The sequence below is a fragment of the Pristiophorus japonicus genome, chromosome 20 (assembly GCF_044704955.1).
Source record: "Pristiophorus japonicus isolate sPriJap1 chromosome 20, sPriJap1.hap1, whole genome shotgun sequence".
In the NCBI taxonomy this organism is placed as follows: domain Eukaryota; kingdom Metazoa; phylum Chordata; class Chondrichthyes; family Pristiophoridae; genus Pristiophorus; species Pristiophorus japonicus.
In genome coordinates this window covers 19229013-19246447 of record NC_091996.1, presented here as the reverse complement: position 1 = coordinate 19246447, position 17435 = coordinate 19229013, and the positions used below count along the sequence as shown (strand labels likewise).

At 42.2% G+C, this 17435-nt stretch overlaps 1 protein-coding gene across 8 annotated transcripts in view; it reads left to right on the top strand.

Moving 5' to 3' along the window:
- Window positions 1–15839, top strand: part of setx (senataxin) — a 96263-nt gene extending 80424 nt beyond the window's left edge. For all 8 annotated transcript variants that reach the window (XM_070863856.1, XM_070863851.1, XM_070863853.1 and 5 more), the window contains 6 exons: window positions 418–605; window positions 2880–2972; window positions 5378–5554; window positions 7851–7949; window positions 8887–8974; window positions 11680–15839. In XM_070863856.1, coding sequence (XP_070719957.1) covers window positions 418–605; window positions 2880–2972; window positions 5378–5554; window positions 7851–7949; window positions 8887–8974; window positions 11680–12441 — 1407 coding nt within the window. In that variant the 3' untranslated portion in view covers window positions 12442–15839. The remainder of the gene's footprint in view (window positions 1–417; window positions 606–2879; window positions 2973–5377; window positions 5555–7850; window positions 7950–8886; window positions 8975–11679) is intronic.
- Window positions 15840–17435: the final 1596 nt, after the last annotated feature.

The following is a 17435-nucleotide window of genomic DNA, read 5'->3' as shown; positions in this document are numbered from 1 at the left end:
TAAATTTTTAACCAATAAGAGAATTAAGGGTTACGGGGAGAGGGCGGGTAAGTGGAGCTGAGTCCACGGCCAGATCAGCCATGATCTTATTGAATGGCGGAGCAGGCTCGAGGGGCTAGATGGCCTACTCCTGTTCCTAATTCTTATGTTCTTATTTCTGTGTTCCCAACAACCACCAAGATCAAATTCATGAAGTATCTGTCCTTGTTGCCTTGAACAGCATCCATTTAAGTCCCAAACACCATTACAATGCGTACGTGCTATTGAAATGAAACCATTGTTCAATGTTTTATAGTCTTTATAAAAAAAAATGTATTCAAGTGTACGATTTCTGTCATTTATTTGCTAAAACTCTTGACCTCTCACACAGATGGGAAGCAATTGGAAAAAGATTGACACTCTTACCTTTTTTTATAGGAAGCACGGAAGTTGAGCTATGGCCGATCAATGATGTGCCGGCTGCAACAGTGCCTGCAAGACGAAGTGAAGCAGAACAACTTTGGACATAATCCAGTGGCGTTGCTGCTGACCCAGTACAGGATGCATCCTGACATCTGCCTGTTCCCCTCCAAATACATTTATGGAAATATGTTGAAAACTGATGAGTAAGACCGCATTGATTATTAAGTCGCTGGTTTCAGAAGAATGAGCTTACACCCATCTTGTGGAGATGCTCTCCCAATTTCCGTTCCCAGTCAGTACAGTTCTCCAGTCAGATGTCAGCCTGCAATGCACTTGGCAAATCCAACAGCATAGCACATAAGAAATAGGACCAGGAGCAGGTGTAGGCCATTTGGCCCTTTGAGCCTGCTCCGCCATTCAGTAAGATCATGGCTGATCTGATCTTGGCCTCCACTCCACTTTCCTGTCCGCTCACCATAACCCTCGACTCTCATCGTTCAAAAATCTGTCTATCTCAACCTTAAATATATTCAATGACACAGCTCTCTGGGGTAGAGAGTTCCAAAGATACACGACCCTCAGAGAAGAAATTCCTCCTCCATCTCCGTTTTAAATGGGCGACCCCCTATTCTGAAGATATGCCCCCTAGTTCAAGATTCCCCCACGAGGGGAAACATCCTCTCTGCAGTTCACAAGACTGTGAAAAAGTGATTCTCTAGCCAGCAAATAAATTGGCTCTTTTTATATTTCTAAAGGCAGTGACAGCGGGAGAATTGCATGTTTGGCATCAGTTTCACAATATAAAACGCCTTTAATAGAGAGACAGATTGGAGCAATCGATTCGTGCTCTTGTGACTGCACTAAACTATCAAAGGTTACTTCAGGATAAAATTACAGCAGGCCATATTCCTTAATATGGCTCACCAATGTGGCATTTACTTTTAAGATCAGTTTCCTTTTTACAAAGTGTGGTTGTAAACCAACATTGAAGGATTTTGAATATCATAGCAACTGGAACAATTTATTTTGCGTCCTTTTATTGCACGTACTTAATTGGAGGAGTCAATGCATTTTACTGAGTGCTGTTTCATAGAATCATAGAAAAATTACGACACGTAAGGAGGCCATTCGGCCCATCGTGTCCGTGCCAGTCGAAAAAGAGCTAACCAGCCTAACCCCACCTTCCAACATTAAGTCCATAGCCCTGTAGATTAGGGCTCTTTAAGTGCACATCCAAGTAGTTTTTAAATGTGATGAGGGTTTCTGCCTCTACCACCCTTTCAGGCAGTGAGTTCCAGACCCCCACCACCCTCGGTGTAGAAATGTTTCCCCATCTCCCCTCTAATCCTTCTACCAATTACTTTAAATCTATGCCCCCTGGTTATTGACCCCTCTGCTAAGGAAAATAGGCCCTTCCTGTCCACTCTTTCTAGGCCCCTCATAATTTTATACACCTCTAAGGTCTCCCCTCAGCTTCCTCTGTTCCAAAGAAAATAAACCTAGCCTATCCAATCTTTCCTCATAGCTAGAATTCTCAGTCCAGGCAACATCCTTGTAAACTCCTCTGTACTCTCTCTAATGCAATCAGATCTTTCCTGTAATGTGGTGCAGAACTGAACGCAGTACTCTAGCTGTGGCCTAACTAATGTTTTATACCGTTCTAGTATAATTTCCCTGCTCTTGTATTCTATGCCTTGGCTAATAAAGGAAAGCATTCCTTATGCCTTTTTAACTACCTTATCAACCTGTTCTACCTTTAAGGATCTGTGGACATATACTCCAAGGTCCCTCTGTTCCTCCACACCTCTCATATTCTCCCATTTATTGCGTATTCCCTTGCCTTGTTGCCCCTCCCCAAATGCATTACCTCACACTTTTCCAGATTGAATTCCATTTGCCACTTTTGTGCCCAACTGACCCGTTCATCGATATCTTCCTGCAGTCTGGAGCTTTCCTCCTCACTGTCAACCACACGTCTAATTTTTGTTCCAAATTAGTCCTCTGCATTTTGAAAAAAAGACCTTCCTCTTCTAAATTTGCATAACTTTCCATAAATAGCGCATGGAAAATCATTTAAGTGAAGTCTCATACTGTAATATTGCTTTTATATTTTACTATTAATGAAAATAAATCTCCTTCATGATGAAATATACACCTGCCTTCTTGAAGCAAACAAAAGGCATGCACAGTGAGAGCAACCTTGAGCCTCTGACACAGCGGAGACTATTGCCCTATGAGGGACTCACTAAACTTAGTCTGTCAGGGCTATTGAAACCTCGGTATATAATAAAATATTTGTTGCAACTTTATAAACTTTAAATGCTAAAATAATGCAGCACTGTAATCAGCAAAATCAGTCCTGTTTTTGAAATAATTTATAACTTTTATCTGATGGCTTTAGTGGACACGTAAGAGCTTTCATGCTATTATTATTCCTCCACTCTTCCCTCTCCCTCCCACCCCTTGTGCTTTTCCAGACAGGTAGAGATGCAGCGTTGTTCTCCAACCTGGGCTTTCCAATCCTACATGTTGTTTGATGTGATAGATGGATACGAATGCCGGGAAAAAGAGTGCGTTTTACATCTGATCACTTTTTTTTTTCTTTGTATTCGTTGTATGCTGTGAGAGGAGCGTAGATGCTTGTGCCAGGCAGATGGGCGAGCCCTACCATGCTCACCAGAACAATCTCGGTTTTCAGAACTCTCTGTTGTTTACATATATTTGCTTTCAATAATGTTTTCACGTGTGAGGGTTGTGCAGAAGTGTCAAATAGAAGAATGGTATTCATCCTGTGGGATTGCTGGGGAGGATCGGAAGCCAACAATGCTTCCCACTGCTCAATTCGAAAATTTTTGGCAGCTCTACAGAAGTCTTTTCTCCTCCTCAACCCCCAACCCCTCACCAGCCCAGGCAGGCTAAGGCTAACTTAGCGGCGCTCCTGTCATCTCAGCTAATTCAGCATAGACCTGGGATCAAGCTCAAGAGTTTTATGGATGTGTTAAATCTGGATCATATCTGGTGGTGTGTTACCGCTCGAGCATGGTGCCAGCCACTGAAAAGAGGATGCTTAGACTGTAAACAGAAAAAAGCTGGAAATACTCAGCATGTTAGGCAGTATCTGTGGAGAGAGAAACAGAGTTAATGGTCAGGTCTGTGACCTTTTGTCAGAACTGGAAAAAGTAGAGCGAGTAACAGGTTTTAAGCAAATACAGGTGCAGGAAAAGGGAGAGGGGGAGGAAAAAACAAAAGGGAAGGTCTGTAATAAGATGGCAAGCACGAGGGATTTAATGAACAGCAGAATCATTACCAGCGCCTGCTGTTTGGGGGTAAAATAGGAGCAATGGTTGTCTGAAATTGTTAAACTCGATAGTGAGTCCGGAAGGCTGTAAAGTGCCCAATAAGTGCCGTTCCTCGAGATTCTGTTGAGCTTCCTTGGAACAGTGCAAGAGGCTGAGGACAGAGATCAGAGTGGGATGGAGAATTAAAGTGACAGGTGACTGGAAGGTCAGGGTCACGCTTGCGGACTGAACGGGGATGTTCAGCAAAGCAATCACCCAATCTGCATTTGGTATCCCCCAATGTAGAGGAGACCACATCGTGAGCAGCGAATACAATATACTAATTTGAATGTACAGGTAAATTGCTGTTTCACCTGGGAATGTTTGGGGCCCTGGATGGTGGGAAGGGAGGAGGTAAAAGGGTAGATGTTGCATCTCCTGCGCTTGCACGGGAAGGTGCTGTGGAAAGGGAGGGGTGTTGATGGTAATGGAAAAGTGTCCAGGGTATTGCGGAGGGAATGGTCCCTTCGGAATGCTTAAAGGGGAGTTGGGGGTGTGGGAAATGTGTTGGCTGGTGTCATCACGCTGGAGGTGGCAGAAATGGCAGAGGATAATCCGTTGAATGCGGAAGCTGGTGGGGTGGAATGTGAGGTCAAGGGGAAACCCTATTGTGGTTCTGGGAAGGAGGGGAAGGGGTGAGAGCAGAAGTGCGGGAAATGGGACAGACGCGGTCAAGAGCCGTGTCAACCACGATGGAGGGGAATCCTCGGTTGAGGAAAGCACTGGTATTGGAAGGTGGCATCTTCAGAACAGATGCGATAGAAGTGGAGAAACTGGGAGAATGGAATCGAGTCCTTACAGGAAACTGGGTGGGAGGAAGTGTAATCGAGGTAGCTGTGGGAGTCAGTGGGCTTATAGTAGACATTGGTTAACAGCCTATCCCCGGAGATGGAGATAGAGAAATCGAGGAAAGGGAGAGTCAGGGATGGACCATGTGAAGGTGAGGAAGGATGGAAATTGGAAGCAAAGTTGACGCGATTTTCGAGTTCGGGGTGAGAGCAGGAAGCAGCACCGATACAGTCATCAGTGCACCGGACAAAAAGTGTGTGGAAGATTCTACTTATCCCACGAAAAGGCAGGCATAGCCAGGACCCATCCGGGGTCCCATAGCGACACCCTTTATTTGGAGGAAGTGATGAGAGTCAAAGGAGAAGTTATTCAGTGTAAGAACACATTCAGAAAAGAGGCAAACGGAAATCCCGTCTGGGAGAAGAGCAGAACTTCTTCAAGGTGGGCATTCCTGCAAGAGTATTGTCAGTGAATTAAACACTAATACAAAGGCAAAATACTGTGGATGCTGGAAATCTGAAATATAAACCAAAAATGCTTTTAATACTCAGCAAGTCAGGTAGCATCTGTGGCAAGAGAAACAGAGTTAACGTTTCAGGTCTGTAGAATATACTTGGTGAGTTGCTACTAGCTAATTGTCATTTTAAAAGTGAGCGCTGTATATTTTCTTTGGATATATTTGGGAATGCAGTAGTCATTGATGGCATAAGCAGAATTATTTAGTCATTACTGTACTGGTAATTTAATATGAAATCTTGTAGAAAAGTGTTGACTGCAATCACAACCAGGACATAACATGTTTCTCCATGTCCTTTGTATCTCACCTTCATTTCACCTCTTCGTTACAGCTCTTATACCAACCCACAGGAAATGAAACTGGTAATAGCTATAATCAGTATGATTGCAGAAAAACAAAAAGGGATCTGTCGTAATATTGGAGTAATCACCCCCTATAATGCACAGAAACAGGGAATCATAAATCAGATTGAGCAAGAGTGCAGGAGGGCTGGACTTGAACAAGGCAGGTATGTGAAGATTGATATCAGAAATCTTGCATGATTAAACTTTTTTTCCTTACTGATCTTTTATTTTAAGTTACATCTCTGGTTTCAAGTACAGTCTTATAGTGACAGTATTATCACTAATAGTGTTGCCTGAAGATGGTGCTGTGCACTAGCAGAAGAACATAGGAGCAAGAGTGGATCTGGACCCGACCAGCCTGCTCTTTTTTTTGGCCTATATTTAATCCCAATTCCCTGTAAGTACTGCAACTGATCTCATGTGAACGGGAAAGATGATTTGTAGCACGAATGTCCAAGCTGCGACACACTGGTCACACACGACTCCCAAGTACTGGTTATCCAGCCTTCGAAGCCCAGGCAAGCCATTCCTGTTAGAGTTTATATTTCTTCTATGCTGGTTTTTATGAACCTGGAAGTTTGGTTAAAAACTCTTTTCATGCTTTGCTTTGTTAATACTTAAATCGTAATTTAGAACACCAAGATCTGTTGGTATCGGCAACTTGAGATGTACACAAATTAATGGAATATGGATTTAAACTTTACATATGGCATCCAAGGTTCCGTGCTATGCATCATGCAGCTCATGAGGACATACATCCTGGTTTTTGGGACATACAAACAGTGACAGACAGGTAAAGACCATCTCGTCCATCAAGACTGTCCCATTGGACAGCATTCCCATTCATGATGTCACAGCAAGGGAAGTTTTACAAAATACCTGCTCCCAGGCTATCTTGGCTAACATTTTATGGTTTAAAACTGTAGTAATAACAGATGGAGACATTAATATGCATGTAGACATCGAACATTTAGGATTTGGAAATTCAATAAAATGCCTTTCCCCATTGAAATAAGTTTTCATATTAACATTAATGTGTTCTGGCATAGTTATATCTCCCTTATTTTAACAGTGTTTTCTCTACCTCTTGGCTGAGCGGGTGGCTAACCAACCTGTGGTGGGACTCCACCAATGCCGCTTTTGTCCAGGTCACTCAGATTGATGAAAGTGATGAGATCAGTTACAATGCGATTAGAAGCCAGTTTCCTGGACTATTTTATAAAACACGTGTTGTGTAAGGTTGCTGTAATTTGCCAAATCTGGTCTTGAAGTGCCGTCCTACATTTCTCATTAAATGACAGGAAAGCAGTTTAGCTCACGATCACCACCAGGAGGTGCACTTTTGTGAAAGATTGTGTCTTGCTGGTTTTCCCTCTGGTTACAGTCAGATGCTCGACTCCCGTACAGCAGCCTGACTGAAATTAGACCAAACTTTCCTCCGTGTAAAAAGCTCACTTCAAATGCAATGCAAAGTGAAAACAAATGAAGTCTTGTAAAGTGACGGTTAGGTACAGATCAAAAACAATCTTCATAGCTCTGAGTTAATCCTTTGAAAGCTGAAAAATACAGACCAGGGGAGGGTGATAATAGGGGCATTACAGTTGATCTCAATATTTCAGAGTTAAGGAAGGCTAAACGGAGAAGGGTTTATTCTCCCGGTCCCCTTCCAGTGGCCCCTGCTGGAAGTATGTTGACATTGGGTGAGGACACAATCGGCCTCAGCTAAGGTGCCCTCAAAATAGCTTTCCAATACTGAATGTTGAGGCTTGCACATGGTCAGTGGCTAATGCAGTAAGGTGCCTGGTGGCAGTTCAGCTGCAACCCAGCAAAGAGCCAACCCTTTCATAAGAGGGTAAAAACAAAATTAAAATTGTCTGGGAGGACCAGTATTTATTTTCCACAGATCTGCTGGGTTAGACAGAAATATGCAACAATTTACAATTCAGAATTCATATTTCTGCCACCCAGTGAACCTTTGTTTTATGGGTAACTATGATTATAGCATTTTAATGTCATAAAGGGGAAAATATGTCATAAGAAATAGGAGCACTAGTAGGCCATTTGGCCGCTCGAGCCTGCTCCCACTATTCAATAAGATCATGGCTGATCTGATCTTGGCCTTAACTCCACTTCCCTGCCCGCTCCCCATAACCCTTGACTCCCTTATCGTTCAAAAATCTGTCCATGTCCACCTTAAATATATTCAATGACCCAGCCTCCACAGCTCTCTGGGGTAGAGAATTCCAAAGAGTCACAACCCTCTGAGAGAAGAAATTCCTCTTCATTTCCATTTTAAATGTGCGACCCCTTATTCTGAAACTATGCTCTCTAGTTCTAGATTCCCCCACGAGGGGAAACATCCTCTGCATCTACCCTGTCAAGCCCCCTCAGAATCTTATACTTTTCAATAAGATCAATAAGTAATGTTAAGTTTAACGCAAGTTTTTTTTCCTCTTCCAGGACGGTGCAGGTAGGCACAGTGGATGGGTTCCAAGGATGCGAGAAGGATTGTATCATCGTTACCTGTGTCAGGGCGAACAATCTTCAAGGAACTATTGGGTGAAGTGTTTTTTTTTCTTTGATTTGTTATTGTTTGGCCCCACCTTCTCCCCATCACTTTACATCTAAATTTATTAATATTTTTTTAAATTTCTGCAACTCACCTTTATGGACCCCACTTCATCTGAGAAGATTAGGAAGCTGTGATGTAAAAAGAGAACCAGATCCCTGGAAATTATATTGAAGTTTGCATTTCAACTTGCGTGTTCCCTCTCGCATGTACTACCCCACCCGCACTCCTTCCCTCGCCCCGCAAATATTGGCACACTCCCAGGGATCGCCTCTCCTAAAGTTGAAAAGATGGTGTCAACTTTCCAAAGAGAAAGTGTTGCTGCAGAACATGTTTTACTAGCATCTGATGTGATAATAAATCAACAAATGCAGAAATCTGAACACCTTGAGGACCCACTAGAGTCCAGAGGCCTCAGTTTAAAAATGTTTGCACGTGTTTAGCAATGCCTCGATTTCAAAATTCTCATTCTTATTTTCAAATCCCTCCATGGCCTCGCCCCTTCCTATCTCTGTAATCTCCTCCAGCCCCACAACCCCCCTCAAAGATGTCTGCACTCCTCTAATTCTGCCCTCTTGAGCATCCCTGATTATAATCGCTCAACCATTGGTAGCCGTGCCTTCTGTTGCTTAGGCCCCAAGCTCTGAAACTCCCTGCCTAAAACTCCCCGGCTCTCTACCTCTCTTTCCTCCTTCAAGACACTCCTTAAATCATACCTCTTTGGGTCAGCTGCGTTAATTTCTACTTCTGCGGCTCGGTGTCAAATTTTTATCTCTATACTCCTGTGAAGCGCCTTGGCATGTTTCACTACGTTAAAGGTGCGATATAAATACGAGTTGTTGTTGTCGTATAGACTTGTGGTTTATATTGAGTTACAAGAAGCAATGTTATTGATTTTTTTTTTTGTTATATTTGACGCTTTTCCAGGTTCTTAGCAGACCGGCAGAGAATGAATGTTACAATTACCCGAGCTCGATTTAGTCTCTTCATTCTGGGACATCTGAAAACTCTCATGGTTCGTAATGAAATATTGATCACTTATGATTTTACAGGAGCTACGCTGAGCAGTTGAGTTGGCAACCAGGGCACTATCAATAATTCAAAACAAATAATTGAATATCTTTTCAATAAACTGTTCCAAAGTTGTTACTTTAGTGGCCTTGCTATAATACTTTCCAATATACCCTACTCCATTATATATGGCTCCCTCATTATTAATGGAGAAGTAACCTCTGTATGACACACTTTTTCTGCATGTTTTTGAAGTGAAGATTTATCGAAGTTTTGTACCCATCCACTTATATGTTATCCTTTTTCAGAGAGCAACTGTTTTAATTGCTCCATTTAAAAAAAAATGTTTCATGAGGCCAAGACTTAAGTGTATGATACCACTACAACTGAAAGGAGAAGGCAAGATAAATCATGAAGTGATTGGCTTATGTGTCACCAAACTTGGGTTTCGAAGAAAAAGTTGAGAGATTAAAGGGTGCTGGGGAGAGAAGGAAAGCTCAACCAAAAAGATCGCAGTAACAGAAGAAGGGAGAGTGAGTGAGAAAGAAATGGAGCTGTCAACCATGCAAACACCCTTGTAAGACTCTACAGTATTTGAGATGTGGCAATGGTACTACTCAGGCAAGCTGAGTATTTAGCTGCCCAAGGGTGGCTAAAGTAAATGTTGGTCTCTTAGAGGACGAGACCGGGGAATTAGTAATGGGGAAGATGGAGATGGCAGAAACTCTGAACAAATATTTTGTATCAGTCTTTACGGTAGAGGACACTAACAATATTCCGACAGTGGATAGTCTAGGGGCTATGGGGGGTAGGAACTTACCACAATCACAATCACTAAGGAGGTGGGACTAAAGGCAGATAAATCCCCTGGACCTGATGGCTTGCATTCTAGGGTCTTAAGAGAAGTAGCGGCAGGGATTGTGGATGCATTGATTATAATTTACCAAAATTCCCTGGATTCTGGGGAGGTCCCAGCAGATTGGAAAACTGCAAATGTAACGCCCCTATTTTTAAAAACGGAGACCGACAAAAAGCAGGAAACTATAGACCAGTTAGCCTAACATCTGTGGTTGGGAAAATGTTGGAGTCCATTATTAAAGAAGCAGTAGCAGGACATTTGGAAAAGCACAATTCGGTCAGGCAAAGTCAGCATGGATTTATGAAGGGGAAGATGTTTGACAAATTTGCTGGAGTTCTTTGAGGATGTAACAAACAGGGTGGATAGAGGGGAACCAGTGGATATAGTGTATTTGGACTTCCAGAAGGCATTTTACAAGGTGCCACATAAAAGGTTACTGCACAAGATAAAAGTTCACGGGGTTGCGGGTAATATATTAGCATGGATAGAGGATTGGCTAATTAACAGAGAACAAAGAGTCGGGATAAATGGTTCATTCTCTGGTTGGCAACTAGTAACTAGTGGGGTGCCGCAGGGATCAGTGCTGGGACCCCAACTATTTACAATCTATAGTAACGACTTGGAAGAAGGGACTGAGTGTAACGTAGCTAAGTTTGCTGATGATGCAAAGATGGGAGGAAAAGCAAATTGTGAGGAGGACACAAAAAATCTGCAAAAGGACATAGACAGGCTAAGTGAGTGGAGAAAAAATTTGCAGATGGAGGATAATGTTGGAAAGTGTGAGGTCATGCACTTTGGCAGAAAAAAAAATCAGAGAGCAAGTTATTATTTAAATGGAGAAAGATTGCAAAGTGCTGCAGTACAGCGGGACCTGGGGGTACTTGTGCATGAAACATAAGGATAGTATGCAGGTGCAGCAAGTGATCAGGAAGGCCAATGGTATCTTGGCTTTTATTGCAATGGGGATGGAGTATAAAAGCAGGGAAGTCTTATTACAGCTCTATAAGGTATTGGTGAGGCCACACCTGGAATACTGCGTGCAGTTTTGGTTTCCATATTTACAAAAGGATATACTTGCTTTGGAGGCTGTTCAGAGAAGGTTCGCTAGGTTGATTCAGGGGATGAGGGGGTTGACTTATGAGGAAAGGTTAAGTAGGTTGGGCCTCTACTCATTGGAATTCAGAAGAAACGTATAAGATTATGAGGCGGCTTGACAAGGTGGATGCAGAGAGGATGTTTCTACTGACAGGGGAGACTAGAACTAGAGGGCATGATCTTAGAATAAGGGGTCGCCCATTTAAACAGTCCCATCAAACTAATACAGACCTTCAAACTAATACAGACCTTCAAACTAATACAGACATTCAAACTAATACAAACTGAGATGAGGAGAAATTTCTTCTGAGGGTTGTAAATCTGTGGAATTCACTGCCTCAGAGAGCTGTGGAAGCTGGGACATTGAATAAATTTAAGACAGAAATAGACACTTTCTTAAACGATAAGGGGTTATGGGGAGTGGGCGGGGAAGTGGAGCTGAGTCCGTGATCAGATCGGCCATGATCTTACTGAATGGCGGAGCAGGCTCGAGGGGCCATATGGTCTACTCCTGTTCCTCTTTCTTATGTTCTTATGTTCTTAATATTGCTGTAATGCTTTGCTAATGTAATGCTTGATTGTTAGAACTATTGGTGCCAAAATTTGACAGACAGAACAACACATATTTACAATATTGTGAGCTTTGTAAAGAATAGCATTTTGTCTTTCAGTAATGAGTTTGTCCATTATAAATGTGAAGGGGGAATTTGCACTTGATATCTGCCTTTTTCACTCTATTTTCTCATGTACTTTAGGAAAATAAAGATTGGAATGCTTTGATTCAGGATGCACAGAAGAGAGGAGCCATAGTGAAAACATGTGAAAGTGAATACAAGAAGGACTGTCAAAAAATTATGAAACCCAGACCTGCTTTCCACAGAAACATTTCTGATCCGGGTCTCTTAATAGGTGAAGGGAGATTGGTTCCTGATCTCTCTCGGAAAATATCGTGGAATGAAAATTTAAGCTCCAGAACTACAACACATCAAGTGGCTGATGTCAGCAGTGGGCAAATCCCAAAAGCACCAACTTCTTCTCAACCGGCGGTTTCAGCACTCCGTCAACCAGATAGGGCTCAAGCTTCTTTTACCGTACAGCCTCCGACTTCAGTTAGGTTAGAGCCATCGGCTCAGGCTAGACTTCGGGATCCGAGACTGGCCAAAAGAGCAGAAGCTTTGCTCAAGGAAGCGCACCCGCAATTCAAAGCCAATCAAACTCCTTCAGAGTCTCGTGCAGTAAATCCACCAGATTCATCTGTATCCAGCAGTGGTCGTGGTACTATCCGTTCTTCACACTTTGGTCCTGCTACAGGAAATTCTCTCTCTCGGGCTGGTGATGATAAACTTGATGATTCTATGCCCAACAGAAGTTTGGTGGGTCCTTCTGGGACTTCTGTGTATGGAAATGCTAAAGATATGGTACACAGGTTCAGCAACTGTCCAGGCTCCAAGAGACACATACAGGAAGGAAAGGACAAAGAGGATGTATATAGAGAACACAAGCGGGGACGGAAATGAAAAGATTATGGGTCAAGAAGTTGTGTCTCATATTTATTTGACTCTAATGTTCTCACATAGGGCTGGTACAAAATGTGTTTCTAACATAGTACAGAAGTAGTGGTTAATGTACAAATTATATAGCTAATGTTTATAGACAATTTCTTTTGATTTATAGTCTATAATGGTGCATTGCTTATTTTTACTGTTTTATTGAAAATAAGCTGCACCATTTATTTTATATTCTCAACTCCTTTCCCCCCCCCCCCCCCCCCAAATCCCTGACTGGGGGGGAGAAAGCAGGTAACCTGCTTCAGTACCTCTATTAATGCTGCTTTCTGACTGGTCAGAAAGTAGCCCATGGTGGGGGAGGGGGAGGGGAAAGAGAGAGAGAGACTGTCCCAATGCAAAAAAACGGGGCAGTTTGATGGAAAACCCTGGCTGCTTGTTTAGAGTCTTCCCTGGATGGCATGGCTAAGAATTGACTATACAGGAACTGCAAACATTGTACCTGGCACTGAAGCACCAGCATGCTGTGCCATTGCATCGTCGGTATTTAAATACTACCGTATTTAAATATTTTGTAACAGAACTAGAATTTTTAGTTGCAGCCGATTCGCAATTCCAGTCTGATCTCACTTGGTCACTAGGTTTAAGAAGTCAGCTCTTCTTAGTGTGGATCATGGTATCTAGAAACAGTCCATGAGATTTTAACCATGTTTATCAACCACATTTATTTTACACATCTTCCATGAACTCTGCAGCATTTGCCAGGAGTTTGAAGTGGAATAGTAAGATAGGAATTCACATTTTGCCCTTTCACATACTTGATTTAAAAAAAAAACGTGGGTTTTTAATAGTTGGGGTGGCAGAATGATGGCAGTTTAATCCTTACACCACACTGTTATGACTCTTTAGAAACTCTGTACAGCACTCTATTTCTGGCCATTGTGAATGTCTCTTATTTTGTTACATAATTCTCCTTGGAGTTTCATCTCCATTATGTGTTTTATTTTCAGGATGTCACATGGGTTTGAAACTATGTTTTAAGCAATGAACTAGTCAGATGTGCAGAGGGTGGTGGGTCTATATTATCTGGAGGGCACTTTATTCAGCTACAAACAGTTTGTGCCAGTGAGCTGGTTAATATCCATTCGACTGCATACACACCAGTTGATTTGATTTAGAATTGTAGGCAGTATGCTTATATCACTAAAGACCTGCATCTTACTTGCAGAAAAATAGCAACTGACCAGGCATCTATGTATAATTTTTTTTTAAGTCCCAGTGCTTAATGGATCTAAACGTATAATCCACAGTGTGCACTGTTGGGGATCTGCCCAGTGGGTTATTTTTTTGGAAATATAATTACTGTACAGTGGATGTCTTTTTATTTATAATATATATTGTATACAGGTCATGAACTGATGCAGTACTACAGTATAGTGTTCTAATAGAAAAGGCTTGTCATCTGCAGCATTGCTTCTGAAGGTTCGTAACGCTGAGTCAGAATGAGAGGATGTCAGGGTTACTGGTTTCACAAATGAACAAGACCGAACTTGTACTGTTGGGAATTGTATAAAGCAGATCTTCATGTTTGCAGTCAGGGTATTTGTGACTGCCCCCCCCCCCCCCCCCCCCCCCCCCCACCACCACCACCACCACCACCACTCTACTTGCCCATTAGAGTAATGTAGACACCAACATATGTTGAATATTTTCTTTTTTACTTAATAAAATTGGATTAAAAAATGGCTTTAGTGGTATTTGATTACCAACTTTCTTTTTGGAAAACTAGGTTCTGAGTATTTTGGACAAACCAGAGAACAGATTAAACTCTCAGCAGATCCAAATCCTAGTTAACCTGCCCCACCCCGAATATCAATCCAAGCATAATATTACTTTTGACAGATTAGTTTTGTTTGGGCAAGACTGGGCATATGATGCATTTGTTTAAATTACTGCAGTTGGAAGTTGGTGCAAGGCAGGGATCAGCTGACTAAACTCAGGAATGTTTAGAGCGAGGATGGCAATTGCTCCCATTCTCTGCCTTGCTCCCACAGAAAAATGAGCATCAGTACACCGGTCAGTGGCTCAAGTCACATGTTTGGGTAGCCGTCGCTCAACTGGCCAAATGGGAGATAACTTATTTGAGATCAAGGAATGCCTATTGCTTGAACAGAATTTTCATGTTTGTGCATTTTACCTACTCTGTGGCAATGGGGTGTTCCTTGGGGATGGAGAGAAGGTAAAACTGACTGTTCAACTTGTCCCTATTTTGAATATTGCCTTCCATTGAGTAACAGGACAAAACTGAACAGTTGTAAAGAAGTTAGACTGCACTTTCTCCTTGCATGGGAATGGCAGTACAGCGGTATGAATGTTACATGGCAGGCGGAAAGTTCTAACCTTTCAGCTGCTGTGGTTTGGAGTTCAGTTTGTGTAAGATTTACATGAATTCCAAAATGGTGCAAATTATTTTCTTGTATAGCATTCTGGAAGTAAGACACAGGAAGTAAAGTCTCATCAGACCAGTCTATGATTTACCCAAGATAGTGCAAGTTCAGTATAAGCCAATTGTATTTGTATAGCTGAATAATCTACAGGTCGTTGTTAGTACATTTTGTTTTTATGATGTGTGTTCAGCAAATCTGATGCCAAGGATTAGTGAAATTTGATTGATCTCATTTGCACTTCATGGCAGTTCTTTGGTTTCTTTTGAATCCTCCCCTATTTGTAAATAACAAATTATTTTTGAAAAAAAAGTCTTTGATGTTGAATGTATAATAACTGAGTTAAATAAAAAAAAAAAGACTTACATTTATATAGCACCTTTCACAACCTCAGGGCATCCCAAAGTGCTTTACAGCCAGTTAAAGTACTATGTGAAGTGTGGTCACGGTTATAATGTAGGAAACTGCACAATCTTAGAATAAGGGGCCGCCAATTTAAAGCTGAGATGAGGAGGAATTTCTTCTCTGAGTTGTAAATCTGTGGAATTTGCTGCCTCAGAGCTGTGGAAGCCAGGACATTGAATAAATTCAAGACAGAGATAGACAGTTTCTTAACCGATAAGGGATTAAGGGGTTATGGGGAGCGGGCAGGGAAGTGGACCTGAGTCCATGATCAGATCGGCCATGATCATATTAAATGGTGGAGCAGGCTCGAGGGGCCATATGGCCTTCTCGTGCTCCTATTTCTTATATTCTTATGTTTTACCATTCAACTGTTTGACAATAGCCCTATATCGATTCCCCAGCATAAAACATGGGCCACTGATGCATTTTCAGCTTTTGTTTACTTCCATTATTCAACCAGAGCAAATGTGAAGACATACATCTGATTATGCAACGTTACTGTACATAGATTTCTTTAACCTGTTCCTTTTATGTCATTTTGTTTTCTAACTTTAATTTGTAAATACACCTTTTTGTTAGATTAACACAAACTGGTTCTGATTTGTTGTGGTTCATTTTTCTTGCCGCAAAATGTAATGATTTTGACGCATTGCTGTTTTCAGGCTTAAGATTGAGCACTGCTGGATGTATAATTGTCTTTTTCTTACATCTTCTGCATTGAAACAACTCTTCACATAGTCCATTTGTGGGCTGGAAACTTTATGAGCACTGCCAACCATGTTTGGATAACTGTTCAATCTGTACTAAGGACCTGTTTCCCTTGGCAGAGGGGTCAACAGCCAGAGGGCATAGATTTAAAGTAATTGGTAGGAGGTTTAGATGGGATTTGAGGGGGATTTATTTTTGCTGGAATTCTGACTGAAAGGGCGGTAGAGACAGAAACCCTCTCCACATTTTAAAAGTACTGGATGTGCACTTGAAGTGCCGTAATCTACAGTGCTACGGAGAAAGAGCTGGAAAGTGGGATTAGGCTGGATAGCTCTTGGTCAGCCGACGTGGACACAATGGGCCGAAATGGCCTCCTTCCGTGCTGTAAATTTCTATGATTCTAAGGTTAATGTTCTTCGTACACTTGACGAACCAATCTATCTACTTGGAGTGCAACTGCCTTGTCATGATATTGTGATGTTACGTCAGTCGGCAGCAAAACACCACATGCATGTTCCTGATCCCAGCTCAACCCATTCCAGTGTAAGTCAAGAGCTATTCTGGGTTGCAGTTGAGCTGCTTAAGAAGCATGCCCTACATTAGATACCTGTAAGGATAAGTGAATACTTTTGCAGAAATTTTCCTCGGGTGGTTAAATAGGTTGGGCAGAGTCTGTGGTAGTATCAGGTTGCATACAGTCTGTTGAAAGAGTGGGTTTGAGGGACTGAATAGTCTTCAATGCTTATGTTTAGTGTCACAGAGTTCATAAAATATCAGTAGCTGCCCTTCATATTTTCCTGTCTTATTATAAGCAAATTCATACAGCAGTTATCAACTCAAGTTAAATTAGATGTTTGGGGCTTGCATGCTAGAAACTAAGGAGACCATACTGAAAATTGCTCGAGGTGAGATGGACAAAAGTCAGTCGAGGTAGATGCAACAGAAAAGCATTCTCTACTCTTCTCAGTTCAGCTTTCTTGTGACAAAATTCGGCCTTCACATTATCTGTCAGTGAGACGAGTCCCTCTACCTCTGAATTGGTTCATTGTGTCCCAATACAGGTTGAACCACCCCTCGTCCAGAACTATTGCCAGCCACCGAGTGGCGCATGCGCAGAACTCCGACATGAACAAATTGGAGTCCTTCCTTGCTGCTGACTCCTGCAATCGCTGGCCTGATACCCGATCCACCGTCGCCTCCGCAGCCCCAATGATCTCTCTGCTGCACTCCCAGCCCCAAACCAGCCAGCCCCGAGATGCCCTTGCTCAGTACCTGTACCATCTAATTTAACGTGACCACCCCTCGTCCGGAAAGATCCCTTATCCAGAACAGGCCAGATCCCGAGGGTTCCGGATAAGGGAGGTTTAACCTGAACTAGACGAGCAATTCCTTTGCTCAGCCATTAATTGAGTATACCCTTACAGATTCAAAATGATAAAGAACTTGCTT